The sequence below is a fragment of the Typopeltis vanoorti genome, chromosome 10, assembly GCF_054136105.1.
Source record: "Typopeltis vanoorti isolate ZY-2024b chromosome 10, IOZ_Tvanoo_1.0, whole genome shotgun sequence".
NCBI classification, from domain to species: Eukaryota; Metazoa; Arthropoda; class Arachnida; order Uropygi; family Thelyphonidae; genus Typopeltis; species Typopeltis vanoorti.
The window spans coordinates 121368743-121388034 of NC_143558.1; the positions used below are offsets into that span (position 1 = coordinate 121368743).

Below are 19292 nucleotides of genomic sequence, written 5' to 3' on the forward strand. Positions count from 1 at the left end.
CTAGTCGTTCAAAAAACGAAGAGCACCAAAAGGGGGAAAAAAACTTACTTAAAACTCTAAGGGCTTTTTATTATCTGACCTACACACGTTGATACGTTTACATGTTTTGTTTTATGATAGGCGTTGGAATCTAATGTGCATGCGCTAAAAGACTTATCGGTGATTGGATGTTCTGACATGCTAGTAGCTATTTAAGACTCCTTTTGAAAAGAACAGATGTGCTGTGTTGTTAGAAGTGAAGAAGTTTTTCCCCCAACGGTTCGTCTATCAGGTAAGCTTTTTCCTTTGCAAGCGCTTAACCTTTTGATTTTTTTTTATTTCGTGTTTCTTTGTTAATAATTTACTGACTTGCTGGCTCTAGTTGAGACGCTTTTTTCCCCACTATAGTGGGATTATTAGCCTTTCAAGCTCAGTTATTAACCTACTAACACTCTAAGTCGGTTGACTTAGTCTTTTCTTTTTCTTATAACGCAAAGTAAATGAGTAAATTCAAGTTCCCCCCCCCTCCAGGACCAGAACACTTGGTATTGAAGTGCCTGGTTTGGAGGAGCCTAGAGGTCTTAACAAAGATCTAAGAGACCATAGGAATGCAGAACACTACTCCTTCACCCCACATGGAGGAGGGAAATACCTCGTAGTAGTTAAAGACGTTGCTTCGAGAGACAAGCGTTTGGAGGGTTTCTCTGTACAAGGGAATCGCCCTACCAGTCATGGTAGGGAGCCAAGTGAGGAGGTTCAGAATACAGATTCTCTATGGAGGGTGAAAGTAAAGGATCTCATCATTAGCCTACTGAAAAAGAGCGGGGGGTCAGTGCCCCAGAAGAGAAAGGGAGGGGAGTGACAGAGGTTGAGGTGGGGAAGTGAGGGGGTGGGAGACGAATGGGAAGGGCCGGTGGAGAGTAGGGAAAAGGAAAGCTACAACCGAGCAAGCATTGGCCTTCGATACACAACTCAAAGCTCAATTCTTAACGCGCAAGCTCAAGACATCTGTCTACAAAATAAGTCTAAATGCATGCATTTATTAAATTACTCCTTTCTCAATTAATGAGCTTGCATAGCAACCATGGAGATTGTACCCCTGATGGCACACAGCATGAACCTGACTTGTCCAATTGGTGAACTTATTTCGTGGATAGTTCTGATCTACAAGAAAAACCACGTTTTTGAATCTTTTTCAAACGGGGAAGTCACTTCAACAGGTAAGAAGAATTAAACCAAAGGAGATGAATTTCACTCACAGAAGGCTGAAATATACTGGATCAATCTTACAGTATTTTCGACAAATAATACGCTACGTCAAACTCGATGTGCAAGATCGAAGGCGGAAGTCGATTTATTTACGTACTACCGCCATGAGTCCTCAATAATCCACGAAGTTTGTCAAACATGCTAGCCTGTGACAAGTAGGCAAATATTACTGCGGATCTAAATGAAGACTCGCTAAGCAACTAATTCTGGAACTTCAGTGTGAGCTGAAGATGTCAAGGAGGAACTATAATTCCCGATTTATTCTAAGGAATGGTTTACTTAACTGAAGTACCAAGGAATGCACAACTGCACGTTCCCATTCCTCTTAATTAAACTTGCTCCATATCTCAGTAACGATCGAAACGAGTACTACCGGCATTTTCCAAGCAAAATGCGGCTGATGTACTTCCAAATCAATTCGAAAACTAAGCCAGGGTGACTTACAATCTCGAGCATATTTTTCAAAATGTATACTTTGAAAGGCAAACAAAATAAAATTCTTTTCCATATCATGGAAACATTGAATCCAAGTGGACCACGGTACCTGGGGGGGGAAATGGCTTTAAAGTAATGTCTTTCATGTGCTAATAAAATTACTTCGACAGCAACCATCTACTTAAAAAAAAAAATAGATCCGTGCTGTGCCTAGACATATCTAAAACAAGCGCATTCCATGCAGTTCAATGTTTTTCTCTGAACATTGAAGTAGCCTTCAATTTAGCTGCTCACCGGAATTAAACCTCCGTCCATGCAGTAGGTGCCCTGAGGTCAGCTTAGCTGAAAAAACTAAGTCACTTAAAGCAATCAACCAAGTTTTATCTTTTTGCTTACTATTACTGCGCTTTCATGAACCGTTATTCTATAGCGGTTCACTACCGAGTATTAATTTGGCTAACTTAACAGCCTTTAAACAATTAAGGAAAGGTATTCAGACTTTCTATTTAGCCTAATCCTGAATAACCTATGGCATTCTTTCTTCACAGGTTAATCAAGCATAAATGGCTGCAATGAACATACTCTTACTCTCGCTTGTACTACTCTTCACTGAAAGCCAAGGCTTTCAAGCTGCACGTGAATACTTGTTTGGAACGGACGAGAACGAAGATGCTCCTACTGCCGAATTTCCGAACTTTGGCTATCCCTACGGCTACAATCCCTACGTATTCTATCAGCCAGCACCAGCTGCATATCTTCCTTACGCTTTCTACCCTCCTGCCGATCTTCAACAGATTGAAGAAGCTCAAATGGTAACATCTCCTCCAGAATACGATAGAGCTCCAGTCTACTCATACACTCCTATACCTGAGCCTGCAGAAGACATCGAAACTGTCGGTAGTTCAAAGGATGAAATGGAAAGCTTCTTTTCTCTATTATCTGATACAGACGAATCTCAATGCATATCTCGTTTAGTGTGCGAAGTAGGCAGCAAACCACTGAATCTTGGCGAACTTGGTGCAACCCTCAATGACATCATTGGGTAAGAATTTAAACTTTCTATACATCAATCTGAACTTAATAAGAAATATAAAAATCTTTTTGACATTGTGAATCAAAAATTGTAGCTAAACAATTTTTCTTTCCATTCCAGCTCTCTTCAAGAAGTCCCTCAAGAAAGCAAAGCTTCTTACTACAAAAACATCCTAGAATTCGGAAGAATAAATGGAGATGAAGCCTGCACAAAGAAATACGGTACTTGCAACGAAGAATCCTACAAGCTCCTGAAGTCTTCCACACCAACAGGCTCCCTACCTGAACATAAACCACAAGAATCTTAATAACCCTGCTTTTTATGTTTAACTGAAATTTGTATTAACTCTTACTAATAAATATCTTGGCATAGCCTTTATTTTTTTCAATTTCAAATAAAAATACAGAAAGGGACAACTTCTGAATTATGGACGACTTCATTCCCAAAGCAATTGCCTTTCACGCTGATACTTTCACACGCAAATTAGCAAGTAAAACTCTGCTAGTTGAAAAGCAAATATTCATTTAATACGGTACAAATAAAGCACCAGTAACTTCATAATCATATGCCTGGCTATTTTAATTGTGTAAAATACAATAAGCAGTAACACTTATGCAATTAAAGCATTATATACTCCTAAATATTTTCAGGAAAACGCATAGCTGTAATTGTAGAAACTGAACTTGGTCGAATTGACTTTAAATACAGACTAGCCCCCCCTCTTCACCAGTAAGAAGGCATAGGAGCATCGGCTTCTAAACTATCGAAAAATAGTGTCCGGAATCTATTCAAATCGACCTAATTTAGTGAAATGTCAGAATAGCAAAGGAACGACACTAAGATTAAATCAATTCAGTTTCTATAATAATAGCTATGTATTTTCCTGAAAATATTTAGGAGTATACAATGCTTTAACTAGTAAAAATTTTACATTTTATCGTATTTTACGGAAGCATTTTACACTATTAAAATGGCCAGGCATGATTAGTAAGTTACGGATGCTTCAAATATTAAATGAATATTTGCTTGGTCTGCCCAACTAACGGAGTTTGCTTATTTGTGTGTGTCAAGGTGAAGTTAAAGCGATTGCCTTTGGGAATGAAGAGTCAATTTGCTATACACACAAGCAAGACTGCTGCTGAAATAGAAACGGAATCATTAAACCTCTCGTGAATCCACGAACGATTACGAACCTATAGTGTCAGGAAAACATTGGTGTAGTGTAGAGATCATGTAGCCAGTAAGTGGGATAGCGGCCACATTTCAAGCTGAATGCCCTATTTAGCCAAAGAGTGGTGAATCAATGCACTATATTTACTAAATCACTTCTATTATTCAGTCCAGAAATGACCACTTTCAGTTCTGCTGCTTTGTCGAAAGGAACGAGGTTTCCAGCAGTAGCTATCATTTTTTTTAAGGCAAAAGTATTTTCATTATATACAAGCACGTAGTTACTATTCGGCTGCATATGATGTGAGCGAAAGATAAAGCAAATTGGTGACTTAGCAAGTAATGTTCATCCCTTAAAATCTACACAGTTCGTAGTAACTAACTTAACTTCACATTTCCCAAATGAAAGTGTGAGCAAAATTATTGCTCAACACATTCATGGAACGCTTGTAAATAGTGATTTTGAAATCTTTCAAAAAATTTCTTTCACATATATTTATTTTCGCGCCCTTGTTCCTTCCAACATACTATATATATTTTAATGAGCTATTGAAGACATTCGTGTGTGTATATATATTTCTACCGAAGCTGTCAAAATAGATCAACAATTACAGAAACTAGTATTCCGCTATCTGCGAACTGATAGCGGGTTCATCATTGGAAGCTATGCGGAGGTCTGGTTTTTGATCACCTCTATTCTCCCCAGTGGAATTTTCACAGAAGTATTTGTTAGGAGCACTTAATGTAGATTTGGTAACATTCAGTACAGTATGTAATCCTATTGGCATTATATACAGGGTGTTCGGGATAAATTTGACATATTTATTGACATATTTATAATTAATTATATTTTTCCGTAAGTTACATGTATTAACACACACTTCTCTTCATTTAAAAGTTTGGACCCTTCTTCATTCATATACAAGATGTCAGAAAGGATGGATAGCTGGAACCCACCTGAATCATGGAAGAGAATAACTTGTATCATGATGATTCGTGCCCGCCATCAAAATAAGGATATTACGACTGCTGCCCAATGCTCCCTGAATACGGTAAAAACAATCAGGCATGAACTAGAGACTTGCAATGGTGACTACGAGGATGTAGCAAGAAGAAAGATCCCTAGCAGACGATCTGATTGCGTTCGTACAGCAGAATTCCTCGCAAATCTGCAGGAACAGGTGTTGAAGAACCCTGGCATTGGAATTCGGGCTTTGTTCGTGGAGTTGCTAACTGTAGTCAAGCCCTGGATAACAAGGGTAGCCAATGGTAGGCCGTATGTATGGCAGCAGGATTCGGCCCCTTGCCACACCTCTGGGAAAAGTCAAAAATGGTTGTCTGAAAATTTCTACGACTTCACCAGTCCAAATGTTTGGCCTCCAAACTCCCCAGACCTTAACCCCATGGATTATTTTGTATGGGGCGCAGTTGAAAAAGACACCAATCGCACTTCCAGTAATACAAAAGCCCAGTTAATGGATAAAATTAAAACAGTTTTTGCGGCCCTTCCCAGGGAGACTGTAGCATCAGCTTGTTCGAGGTTCCGAAGCAGAATTGAAGCTGTGATCGATGCTAATGGTGGTTATTTTGAGTAAATCTTGTTGATAGTATTGTAATTAACTCTGCCTGTAATGTTTTTTTGTCAATTCATTAAATTTAATAGATACAAAGAAGATTTTCTTTTTCCTTACGAAACTGTCAAATTTATCCCGAACACCCTGTATATATATATAAACGGTGAAAAGCGTTTGGTTTATATATGTATCTCACAATGTGGCAACGAAAGCTACGAGTCATTTGTTAAATGCATGTTCTGTTTTGTAAGGGGGGGAAGGACAATCCGCCACCGTATGAGACATACGGTGGTGGATTGTCCTCAACAGAAACATTCGTATAAAGAATCTAGATGAATTGAAACTCGAGTAATTTTATAAGTAAGGCTGTTGAATTACCGCTCTATAACGTTACTCATCTAGAATGCACTTAAGGTGTATCCATGAATAGCTCATCAGACTTCTCTATTCTGTTCATTACAAAAAGTGATGAGCATTATGAGAATGACTTCACGTTGTCTAAAATCTGTATAACTCACGAAATAATTTGCTTAAATGAACTATAGGTTATAAAACATCTTTATTACCAGACAAACTCGTGTTTGTCTGGTAATAAAGAACGTTAGTTGGCTGTTCAGTCATGTTCGTCTCCACACCCACTAATGAAGTTTTTTTTTTTTTTTTTTTTTTGCTACTATACTATACTATATATATTCAAAAGTGGTTTGGTGTTCTCAAAGTGAAGTTCTTTATGCATCTCCCCCCCCCCCCTTCCTAAATAAAGTTTACAACAAATTCTGCCTGTTCGATTTATTTGGTGAAAACGAGGTGGAATTACACCCGAAACTGCGGGCAGCATGTACGTCGGTTATCTTATCTGCCATCTGTGACTGGCTGTTTTTCTCGTGGCCTATTTGTGAGAAATGTTTCAAAAATGGGTTTGATGTTTTCTGCTCTTATCTTATATAACAGTTATTTATCCGTAGCGATCAGTAATTACAGGGTTATCTCCATACGTTATCTACGATGGCAGTATTTCCGAGAAATAAAACATTTTCCGAGAAGTGTTAACAGATTTCGAATATATATATATATATATATATATATATATATGTGTGTGTGTGTGCAAATTCAGAAAGAAATACTAAGATCGGTTTCATTTTCGATATGCATAACATGACGTTCTGTTCATTACAACAGAGTATTCAGCTGAGAGAGACCGAGATTTTCTGAATATGTAAATATTAAAAATTTGAAACTCTATAATTTCCTTATTAGTTACTATTATTTTTGCTCGGTCTAATTAAACATTCACTAATCCCACCATAAGAGGTAGCGAAGGAAAAGACCAGCGACAATTCCTTTTTTAAACTGTCTTTTATTAAATAATTAGCAAAGAATGACGAAGAATATGTTTTTTTCCTTTTATTATTGGCTTGAGATTTATAGTGCATTGATTATATTTTCATGTGCTACTTTGCAATGCATCGCACCAAATGGAAGACTACAAAGCACTCTTGGTCTAGTGAGGTATTCTCTTTCAAAGCATTTTATTTAATTATTTGTTATGTGCATCCAACCCGCGAATCTGGAGGCCAAACACAAATTTTCAAGTAGCTTCAATCCATTCAGAACAGTTTTAAGTGAGTTTGGTAAAATATTTAGTACTTGTTCGTTTAGGTTTATCCCTCCATCTATGAATGTCACTCCAATACTGTGATTGGACTGATTTTATTGAAATTCGGTATATTTGGGATGCTTATGAAAATGTCTTTGTCGAGTCTTCCGAATTTTCGTTTTATTCGGACTGTTTGTAGGGCCATAATTTCGCAGAACGCTTCGACATTCTATAAACAATTTCTCTCTACACGGATTTAAATTAAAAGCTGATATTTACGATATACACTAAACTTTATTCACTCAAGTCAGTTTTTGTTTTCAATCGGTTCAGTTTTATTGACACAATAGAATATTATGAAATTTAGTACTGATCATGTCGAATACATTTTGTCAAATCAGTTTTGGTTCCATCGCTAGCGACTTGTTTGTTTGGAATTAGTTGAAGCAATTAAAAATATGGGACAGTATATATTGAATCTCTGGCGTTTCCGGAAGGGACAACTACCACGTCTATATGACAGAATTCGAACGTAGGTCTTTCCAACCAAACAGCGCCGTCTTTTCAGCAACTGGAAAAAGTATAAAACATTCAAATTTTATCACATTCCTCATCAAACTTAAAACATCATTACGAACCAGTTTGCCAAATTTTGCAATGGTTATTTAAAACAAGATTTAGATGATTCGACAAAGTTCACTAAAGATCCCTAATTTCATATTAAATTTAAATGAAATCATTTTACATACAGCGGAGGAACTGTATGCACATGTATACTCTAGAACAGACAGACAAAACGAATCGTATAGGTGGGTGCTATGCATTTTGCGAAAGTTGAGTGAAACACTGAAACATAAATTTAATTAAGCAGGAACATAATGACGAGCCAAGAGGCTATTTTTCCGGCGACATAAGTTAAGTTTAAGGGAGATAGTAAATCCCTTAAACTTAGCTTATGTCCCCGGAAAAATAGCCTCTTGGCTCGTTATTGTAGTAATAATAATATATGAGCACACCAGTTTGGCAATTCGTTAGTAGGGGGTATATGTAAGTTCGGTTCACTGATATTCCAGGTCTACCTACTCACTGATGAGACCTCAAAAAGGATCGAAACCGGTCTGGGTAGTGACCTCTCCTCATAATGTAAAACAGTAATACATCTCCTAGGAGCTGTGTTTTACATTATGAGAAAATATTAAGGATAGTGACGGATCTTTCTCCACCTTTGCTCCGACTTGCCCTAGTGTTGTACTACCTAAGTAATTACTTACGCTTGGAGTCGCCGATAGTTCTTCGGCATGAAACTCTTGGATTTCGATCCGAGTTTCGTACCCGGCTGTAGAATAATACGGGATTTACTATCTCCCTTAAACTTAAGCAGGAACATTTCTGTTTGATACAGCATCAAAGTTCGAAAAAAATTAAATTAAAAAGCGTAACCTTACTGATAATACTCATATAATAGATTTTTTTATGTCACTCTCGTCCACGAACGTGGAGTAGACTTATAATACATTAATATTGTGGAGGGGCTAAGAATTTCTGAAAAATTATATTATTCATTTTTTTTTTTACATACTGGAAACCCTGCTCTAGAGACCAAACATGGAACTTTTCCAAGCCACTTTAAGCCTCCAAATAAGCAGGGCGATCGATGGTCATACGTTTGGTGATGAAATTCCTCTTCCACCCAAACACAATCAAAAATATCCATACTCGGCTGCGGGTTCAAATTCCTCCTGGATTTGAACTATACGTTAACTGCTCGGTGAAAACGGTGAGTCATAATAGTTTCGTATACAATAGTGTACGAAACTATTGTATACATGGTGATGCACAAAGTGGCGTTTCACGTTGAATGGCCTCCATATTTTCATTATTTAGTGCTGTGATAATACACACATAATATATAATAATCATAATAACAATATATATATATATATATATTTATATATATATATATATATTATTTTTATTATTATTATTATTATTATATTTTTCCGAGTAGTTAAGAAATTTCAACTTTTTGCCAGATACAAACCTATGAACCAAACAGCCTACATTTACCATCTCCTAAAAATGGGTTACCCAACCATCCTGGATTTTTCGGGACAATTTCGGATTCAAATATACTCTGCCGCATCAGTAATTGTCCCAGCGAAAACGTCTCGGATTTTGAAAATAGTCCCATTTTTAAGATGCTGGTTACTTTTTTTTTTATTTCGCGTGAAAATTGCAACACTATTCGGAACGATGCAAAGTTGCTTACATAAAAGTAGCTCCACAAATTTGAACGGCTCTTCAAAATGAGTGCTGAGGTTCTTTTTTTTTTTTTTTCACATAGTCCCAATCATAACCTCAATGATGGACTATCGATGCCCAAAATTTGAAAAATTGTTATTAGCAACTATATTTAATGGATTTTTTTTTGAATAATCCTAATTGTTCATGACCCACTTAGTCTTTGTCGAGTTCTTTCAAGGAGGAGTTATTCTTTCTTTAAAAAAAAAATGTTAGGACCGGTATACAAATTCTTTATGTCCTAGCAACTAGTTTTAGCACTTTTCACGAAACTCACAAGAAAGGAACGTTTTTAATGATTAGTTTTTATAAGTAATGTGTAAATATGAATATTAAACGAATGCTATAATCTTATTTTAGCACCGCTGATTTTAGGTGCCTTTAGCAAAATGCTTAAGCAGTTTTAGTTGCAACAATCGAATTTCAATGAAATTCGGCACTAAGCCTTTCAAACAGTGAGATATTTGATTTAAGATGAACGTCATTTATTTTAAATATTTCGCGAAATGAGTGTGTGGAATTATACCAAACCATTTTGTCTCAAGGTTGTGTATATGATATTATTATGCTTACCATTTAGATCATTCTACGATAATGCTATTACACTGGAGGCATTCCTGGGATGTTATTGTACGATGAAGGCCGATTTTGAACCATAATCCTAGGCAATCCAGAAATATGCTAGTTTCTTATTCCATTTGTTTGCTTAAGGGGGAAAAAAATCCACAGTTTTCCAAAATAACTTGAAAAATAAGATAAGTTGGCAGAACAATATACTTATCTTCACTTTTAACTCATCTCATTTGGCCCATAACAATGCTTACCATTAACCGGAACTTTTTTTTTTTTTTTTTTTGAAATGCAAATATGTTTATTGTTTTATTCCTTCCATTACTCCCTGTGACATTCTTGGACTTACATCGTTCTTCATGTTGATCAAAACGGTCGTCACGTGATGGATTTGATTTTTCATTGGCTCTTGATTTATTATGAAAGTTTATAAACTTCGGGTCGAGGGTAATGTTAGAAAAGTTGTAATCTTGTTGATTTAGAAGGAAGTTTTTGAACGCTAGAAAATAAAAGCAGGTATGTAGAAGCTTCGTTTAATATAATATGTTAGCAGGATTAAAAGTTTAGGTGTTATAATATGTTGTACTATTATAGGGTAACACAAAGGATGATTATTGCGACGTGATGTAGTTCAGATCTTGAGTAGCTTTTCGTTAGGCTTGGCAAATGGGGGGAGGTCTACACTGTAAGCGCGCACACACACTGTTTTTCTGTTCTACAATGAACAAATAAGAATGATATTGTAAAAAAAATTGGGAGAACTAAATACAGTATGGGATCTTCTGAGAAAGGCCCTTTTAAATGATAATGTAAAATAAAAATAAAAAAAAAACGTGTATTCTTTTGATATTTTCTGATAATCGAAGTAAGAATTAAACACTAAAGGAAATACAGCTAAGTGACTTTCTTTCCAAAAAAAATTCAAGAAAAAGAGGTCAATGTAGACAAAGGCAACGGAAGCCCACTACGGACATAGTCGTTGAATCGACTCTTACACCGTAGCGGTCTCTGCACAGCTGCTATACGATGTTAGTCAGGTAATCAAAACAAAACTGCGTTGAACAAGAATATAGGATTGTGTTGCTTTCAGTAACATCAGGAAGAATAAAACTCGCGTTTTTATGGGAGGAAGGTATTGAATCAGCGGTTGCGGAAATAGTATTTAAAGCTAAAAATATGAAGACGATTCCAAGCTCGAAACGTTTTGGAATTATTCGGGGGAGTTTAGATTTTTTATTCTAAAAAAAAAAAAAACAGGTAAGCAAAAATCCGAGAACTCCTAGTGTGAAACCTCTAATCATGCAGGACTGAGTTAGCTTTAGGGCTCAACGTAGACATGAAATAACTAAACCTGACTGATTGTAATAAATGTAATGTGCAAGGATGGAAAACCTAAGCAACTTAAACTTCTTCCTGTATCATGCAAAAAATACCACGTCATGAAGTTCACGAAAATTTATCTTCGGAAATTGGTTGTCTATTCCTATCCCCCCCCCTTGACTAGAGACTGCACGTAAATGTGCTTAACTTCCTAAATTTTTTTTTCTCTATTAGAGCTGTTGTCCTGGGAGCATTACATACGAATAGTCTCATTTCCCCCCTCCCCCTGCAATAGAGCTTTTTTTCCACTTGGCTCTTGCACAGAACCACGAAAGAAAGGACAACGGCTTCCTTAGAAAAGGATTTTGGGATTCTTCGGAAGAATCCCACTTAATTGAGCTCTGGATTTTCTGCCATATCGAAGACTTCTTTGAGGTTTCCTCAGTAGACGCTGAAGATAATTAAAAAAAAAAAAATTTCATTTCTAACCTTCCCTACTTAAAATATTTTGGTATTTTACTTATAATTACGATCTTAAACTAATGTAGGTCGTAAAACGATCTAATCTCTGAACTATCTTTGAAATTAAATGCTTTGAGAAACTCAGTCGCCTTACTGTTTTGCTTTTGTAGAATTTCTTGTGGAATGCAGCGATACAATAAAACTTGTCAAATCCTTAATATTAGAATCTCCCACACATTTTTGAGAAATCCCTTTTCCTGAATAGGTCAATCTATAGACGTAGATGCGATTATTGGATTTCTCACCCTTCAGAGACAATCACGCTTCTCAAATAGGTGAGAAATTAACTCTGGTCTTTTTGTTTTCTGGATAACGTTAAGTTGCAATGGATATGCCGGTATATACAGCTAAATTCAAAGCTTTTAGTCTTTGGAAGACTAAACTCTTAATTCAACTAATCGATCCAACTTGAAGATACTAGTGTTGCGGTTGCCTCGGTTCACTTTCCTGTTTGAATCAAAATACATTCACAGTCTCATTGATTATCGATCCCGACTTAAGAAATCGGAACAATGTACGTCAGTAATTAAGTGTTTCGGTTCAAAATTTTTAGGAGGGTTGAAACTCCATGTGTAGCCATACGGTAGTAAAAGAATCGCTTTCTAAGTGAAACTTATTTGCAATTCAGTTATACTTCTATCGCTATAATTCCATCCGTTTAAATTCATGGTGACTGGTCTACATTTGAGAGGTAGATAAGTGAGGTAATCTGTTGTTTTAATGGGTATATTACAGTTTCGGACAAGAGCTGCTAAAGTTACAGCTTCTGACGAAATTACCACGATTTGGATATTAACTTGCCGTTTGGCACTCATTCTAGATTTCCGTGATTGTCCCCGATTATCTAACAACGGTTTTTGTCTTGAAATGGGCATTAAATGTTCACTCCATTTCTATTGGGGGTTCGCAAATTTTAATAGAGTTCACTTCTAGTGCTTGACTTATTCCTATGCTTTCTTGTTCCAAAATGTAGCCTGTTTCACCTAAGAACTTAGTTTCTCAAGTTTCATAGTTTCTTCCATATAGAGCTTGGCAAAAACTTATTTCAGTATTCTTTTGTACTCCGGTTTTAAAATTACTGATAATTCCCAATATCGTTAGGTAAGTTTTGATATCGGTATTTTAAGCAATTTGTTCTAAAATTTTATTTTTCCTTCTGACTAGATTTTACTCATGAGTTTTTTTGCGTATTTGCGTTTTAATTTTTTAGCAAACATATGAAATGTATTTTCTGCAGTGCATATTCACCTCGATGACTTTTCTCATCTGCAAAGAAAAGGGTATCAAGTATAATTCCACAGTTCAGCTTAAAAGCTGGTTTTAAATTATTTCAACTCCTTGTACATGCACATCTTAAGTGGCATTAAGAATCCTTGACTAATTTTCGATAAATTATTGATTTCGAAACACGTCCGTTTCATAATGTACAATTGAATTAACTGAAGAATCCTTTGTAAGTGTGAACGTATTCAACAGTACAACGAAACAACTCCATTGCTTTATTATATAAGAATATGTACGAGTATTTTTACATGCAGATTCTTCCATTTAACTTGAATTTCAGTATTCAACATTCTTTTTTTTTCCCTTTCAGATCCAATGAAGGCATCAACAATATGGTTGATTGCAATATTCGTTTCCTGTTGGACACTGAATATGGCGACTCTGACCAGTCTAGCCAGTCTTACTGGACTAATTCAATTCCTTCCATTTTCTGGCATTGTAACTGCTGCAGGTATCACTGCCATCAAACTAGCCATCGGTGCGAAACTGCTTTGCTTATTGAGTTCCAGTAAAAGTCGCATTTCAACATCCTCCTATGGCTTGCACAGTGGCTACTCATTTCCAAACTGGGCAGACTTTCCTTACTACCAGCAGTTGCCTTATCAGTCATTTCAGCAAGATTTCTTCCCTCCGGCTTTCGAGGCTCCACCAGTTCTGAAAGCCTCAGGATTTGCCAGTAGAAAGGGACCGATATTCCAGGGGTTTAACTTGCATAAGGCCACACCTGCCCAGATGGAAAGCTTTTTCTTGATTATATCCCGACTGGACGCAAATAAATGTATTTCTAGGATGGTATGCGAAATAGGAGCTAATCCAGACATTCTGGAAGACTTGGGATACAGTATCCGTAATTCCATCATGTAAGCATTTCTTAAATTATGAACTACAGGATAATTCACTCGCAGGAGGTCCTAATTATCAATCTTACCGATGCAAATAAAATTTTGTCCAGTAAATATCTTAAATGATAGTTCGTAATTTTCAGAATTACGTGTGTATATATATTCTTGCGAGTGGATTGTTCATGTCAGTTATACTTCCGTTTTTTACTTAGTGACTTTTGCACTGCAACGTATCTAAACATACTAAACGAGCTAGTAAAATTACATCCGTATTCTATGGATGAAAATAGCTAGGATGATAAATTAACACCTAAGCATACCCTATCCAGGGTGAACTTGACAAATAACTGCTAACTACAACTTTACCACATGACAATATACGCCCTAACGAAACTCTTACGCAGATAAATCTATCATTGATATAAATTGCATTAATATTTATAAAACGACGGCTAACTTAACGAAAGCAGAACTAGCTGTCCCAGTTTCTTGCCGACACCAGAATGGGTGCATTTTATCTTGTCCTCTTCCAGGAATTCTGTAGCTATCAATTATTGCGATATGGACCTTTCCGTTTTGCACCCAGCTCATCTAGAGGTGAGTATCCTTATGACGATACTACTTAACGGCAATTGCTGTACAAGCTAATTATCTCACCCTTAAATTTCGATTATAGGAATCTGAAATGACATCAGAAATCCCTATAATTTAAACTTGCATTGTACTGAACTTCGGATTTAGACAACATGCAACTAGCAAGTTTCTCATGAATCTCCCAATAAATTATTCAGACAGTAATTTGCTGTGAATCGGACTGAAATAATAAAGCTACATGTCTATCGTTCGCAGTAATTACTGTAACTCAGTGTAGAGAAAATTCAACTTAGATGTTGGTGATTGTGGTAGCTGCGAGGATCTGTAGGTTTTGTCGACTGGCAGAACTAGACTTCAGCCGAAACGCTGATTCAATAATAATCGGTCCGCTAACAGTCGATATTGTAAATTTGTTTAAACGGATAAAAATGGACATGATTCTCATTTGTAACCTTTCGAACTGTATTTTGTTTTGGTATGCGAGCATCGGTCCTCGGCTTAATTTCCTTGTTTTTTCTCGCACTACTTCTCTTGTAGTGGCAATGCACCATTGTTTAACAACCTCCATACTTCGTAATTTCTCTTGTGGGCACAAATAGGAGATGCTCTCTTGAATACTGGCACAGCGTTACCACTTAATGCGTTTCAGTTATTCCCGTTAAGGATTGTTCCAAATTTTGATATTGATTTCAAATCGAGTTTGGAAAAACAACGTACACTAAGATACATCTAGATAATGTCTTAATATGGTTGAATGACGATCCATTCAAATAGTGCACTGCCTTTTTAATTTTGTTAAACATAACAATCTTGTTGAAACTTAGTCTGCACTAATGCATTTAGTATATTGGAAACAATATTCAGGAACTTATTTTAATTTTTGTTAGCAGCACGACTGTGTGAACAAAAGTTTAATCACCACGCTATGAAATACAAGAGTCGTACATTAAATCTATCTCTAATGAAATAGTCCATCCCTAAGTTAAACTGCTAAATATTCTTTCATTTCAGGTCGCTGAAGGAAGTCTCGAAGACGAGTAAAGTATATTCCTACAAAGAAATCTTGGAGTTTGGTCGTCAGCAAGGACTTCAATCGTGCCGAGAGACTTTCCTTGCGTGCGATAAGGACTCGTATGTGTTGGTTCTCAACTTTGCTAAAGCTTTCCGTCCACGAAAATAAACTTGTCTGGATTTGTAATGACTATTTCATTTCTTCTTACTAACTATTATTTAATTTCTAACTGCAATGTAGCAAGTTCACTAATCTGTAAAACCTGAATAAACTTCTAAAGATGCTGTAATTTTGTGTATATTTTCAACGAAGTGACATGCAGCCAATAAGAAAATAACTATTTATTTTAAATTCGAGATTTAAATATTTACAGAAACTTAAATTCAAATATAATATTTAGGAACATCTTTCAAATTTTACACTTGTAAAATGCACATGATGCTTTGTCTTTTTCTCCACGATCTATTGCGCTTTTTATGCGGGAGAGGATACTCTCGTCAAGAGTGACATCCAAATACCTGTAATAAATGTGTTTATATAAAGAAATGAACAATTTTTGACACAAGCATAGTTGAGTTTTGGTGATAAAACAAATTTTAAAATACTTATCCCATATTTCGAACTTAAAGCAAAAGTTTATTCTAAAACTTTAGGACGTCTTTAAGGAGAGAATATAAATAATAGTATTGTAACAATACTATCACGAGACGTTAATCTTCACCATTGCTTCTAGTATTAGTTACACCATCAAGCATGGAGCTGATCCCAGTACCCTGGGAAAAGAACCGGCCTGTTAGAAACCGAAGAAATATTGAAATTATTCAATATCGAAATGAGTTTTCTAGCGAAAACCTTTATGCAAGTGCAGTTCCATTCCATTTAGGGCTGTCAACTGTAGAGTGGTAAACCTAAACTTAGTAGAATCTGAAGCGTAATAGTATGAACACAAACTCTGCGGTCAGTCTCGAATTAATGTACTAATTAAACTATCTTAACAGTTCTCGTAACTGTTCGACCAGAACTTGAACCGCTTGGTAAGTGTAGCAAATAGTTTGAAACTTTCTGGAAAGTTGTTTAATGCAATTTTTCTCTTCACATTTACCCAATAGTTCCTTTCTGAGTAGTACTAACATTGCTGCCGATTAAATGACTTATATTTTGGAAAGCGAAATTGAAATAATTTCAATTTGTCTTTGAACAAGAAACTACCTTTTCCTCCTGAACGGTACGCGCTAAACTAGGAATTGTCTCGTTTACCTAATCCTGGGCAACTCACTTCAAAGTGACTTCTGGCATGGATTTCTCGACAATTAACTTCAGAATGGAAACAACACAAATCAGAATGGAAACAACACACATTTCTGCCAGTAGATCTTGCATGAAAATACGGTTTCGTAAGTTGCAACAGACTTCAGAGAAAAGTCAGTGCAATTCAAAATTCTCATAAGGAGAGACAGTCTGTCAAATTTTATAGGGAACATACACATGCATGCCTAGATGCATTTATATAAACCTTTCCTGGACTGGATATAGGAAATTCAGTGTTACAAATTAAAGCGGGAATGAACTCGCTATCGTGAGTTTCTGAATCGTGATACCGAAATATCGCAGAATGATGGCCTCGAACTATCGTTAACCGTAGGGGGGTAGCCTGGTGCAACTGTTTCAATATATGTAGAACAGTTGGAATGATACAATAAGCCCTTCGAGTGGAGAAGACCAGAGTTCAATTGAATCGTCACACACATGGGCTTCGTCAATTGAAGATAATTTAGTCGATTGATTTCATGAGCGAGGCAGGGTTTATCTTTCAGAAACTAATTTGACCATGCATTACAATATTTAGAACATGAATTGTGGTGCTGTGGGGGGCGTAATATGAATTGAATAGGGTGTATATATGGAGTACCCTTCAGTGATGAATAAATATGTACCTCCATTAATTACAAAGCCTCCAAGGAAGGTCCACTTAAAGCTAGAATCCCCAGAGGAAACAAATTCTACTGTAGTATTAGAATCATCCCAACTGGTTATTGAGTTGATCCCTTTGTTAAAGTGATGGCTTTTCCTTTTGGAAAGGCGGATTGTTAACTCCGAAATAATAGAAAAAACATTAATTCATGTTCTAAACAAAACTCATTTAGAACAATACGACACGTTTAGGGACAAGATAGCGGCAGCTGCTTGTGCAATATATATATATTGCATCATCTTACTATTGTTTTCAAAACCATCAATCCATGAGTTCAGCTATCATTCATAGCTGACTGGCTGTTCATCGATCACCTAAAGGAGCATCGTCACCTAATATTTACTGCATAAACGGCGTTAGAAAATGTAGTTTTATAACGGTTAATAATAGGTAGTGGGGCGATCATATTAGAGCCACCTCCATAAATTACAATAACAATTTTACACTTCAACCAGTTATAATAAACGAAAACCTGGTTACAGAGTTTATATTTTATTAAAGAATTATGTTTACTGATTATAAATAAATATATACAATTGACAATATTGTTGATTTCATAACGTGTCATATGGACCCCATTTTGTGTTTAGATTCTCAGCTACCACTTCACAGCCATCTTGTTCAGTTGCGTTTGTTTATAAGTTATTGAGGTTATTCAAGTTTTAATTACTTTTGGAGTGTTCTTATATTTTGACGGTACGTAGTTTATTTCAAGATTTGCATATGGTTTATATGTAAGTGTTATTTTATGATTTGTTATTTCAAGATTTGCATATGGTTTATATGTAAGTGTTATTTTATGATTTGTTAATTCTTTTCTTGACAGAGGGTATTTTTACAATGGGCAAGATTAAAGATCTTTTTTCAATGAAAATTTCAGAAATAAAAACGCTCTTAATGAATACTGAACGTTCTCAAAGGAAGAAAGCATCAATTGCTAATGTTTCAAAAATGATACAAAAAATAAAAATATTGAATTGGCACCGAAATGTGGCCGAAAAAAAAATGCCACCCCACGGGACGAAAGAAAAATTAGAGATGTTTGCGTGGAAAACATGAAAGCACCTCAGAGGGTTCTTACAAAAATGATGCAGGATGCTGACATTAAGATATCGTCGGCGCATTAAGGAATTGGACTTGAACAATGAAGCAGGATCAATACATCAAGTTTCTGGAGACCAAGATGCTACCCCAGGTACAGGAGCGGTTCCCGAATAACGATTTCACATTTATGCATGATTATGCTCCTTACCATAAGGCAAAAAAAAAGTAAAATTCCTGAATGATAAAAAAAAAAGTCAAGGTACTTGACTGGTCTGAAAATTCACCGGATCTCAACCCCATCGAGAACCTTTGGGAACTGATGAAGCGGGCAATTTCCAAGGAACTTGTCACCAACAAAAGCCAATTAATAGAGAGTTTGAATTTGTGGCACAGGAATGAATCAATAAATTAAACTACGCCAAATGCATAGAAAGTATTCCCAAAAGAATCGAAGCAGCAAAAGGCAGCGTTATCAAATCAAATATTGACTTCATAATTATTTCTATATACATTTTTCTTTAATTATATAAGCATACTTTACTTTTTTAAGTGTAAGAGGACTAATGTTAATAAAAACAATTTGATGTAAAAACATTCCATTGACAATGTGGTTTTATTTCTACCCGAAACTTACAAAATACCTTTTTCGCACTGAGGCTCTAATAATTTGATCACCCACTGTAATCGAGTTTTTTTTTTTTTTTTTATCAATTTTATTTACCTTTTAAAAATATCTTGAAGTCCCAGGATCAGTTTGCGTCCTTTCAAATAACT

General features: G+C 36.0%; 2 protein-coding genes across 2 annotated transcripts; both read left to right on the forward strand.

The window, feature by feature from the left end:
- Positions 1-232: 232 nt before the first annotated feature.
- Positions 233-3089, forward strand: LOC150102748 (uncharacterized). The gene is made up of 3 exons (XM_090399764.1): positions 233-271; positions 2232-2725; positions 2837-3089. The coding sequence occupies exons 2-3, from the start codon at positions 2247-2249 to the stop codon at positions 3021-3023; spliced, it is 666 nt and encodes a 221-aa protein (XP_090255890.1). The 5' UTR covers positions 233-271; positions 2232-2246; the 3' UTR covers positions 3024-3089.
- A 7327-nt stretch (positions 3090-10416) lies between these two features.
- LOC150102749 (uncharacterized) lies at positions 10417-15670 on the forward strand. Its single transcript, XM_090398732.1, has 3 exons — positions 10417-10444; positions 13365-13914; positions 15502-15670. The coding sequence occupies exons 2-3, from the start codon at positions 13370-13372 to the stop codon at positions 15668-15670; spliced, it is 714 nt and encodes a 237-aa protein (XP_090254858.1). The 5' UTR covers positions 10417-10444; positions 13365-13369.
- Positions 15671-19292: the final 3622 nt, after the last annotated feature.

Bases quoted from the DNA above. Each gene is read 5' to 3' on its own strand.
- LOC150102748 (XM_090399764.1), top strand. From the start codon at position 2,247: ATGGCTGCAATGAACATACTCTTACTCTCGCTTGTACTACTCTTCACT. The intron at 2,726-2,836 runs GTAAGAATTTAA...TTTCCATTCCAG, and splicing joins ACCCTCAATGACATCATTGG to CTCTCTTCAAGAAGTCCCTC.
- LOC150102749 (XM_090398732.1), top strand. From the start codon at position 13,370: ATGAAGGCATCAACAATATGGTTGATTGCAATATTCGTTTCCTGTTGG. The intron at 13,915-15,501 runs GTAAGCATTTCT...CTTTCATTTCAG, and splicing joins AGTATCCGTAATTCCATCAT to GTCGCTGAAGGAAGTCTCGA.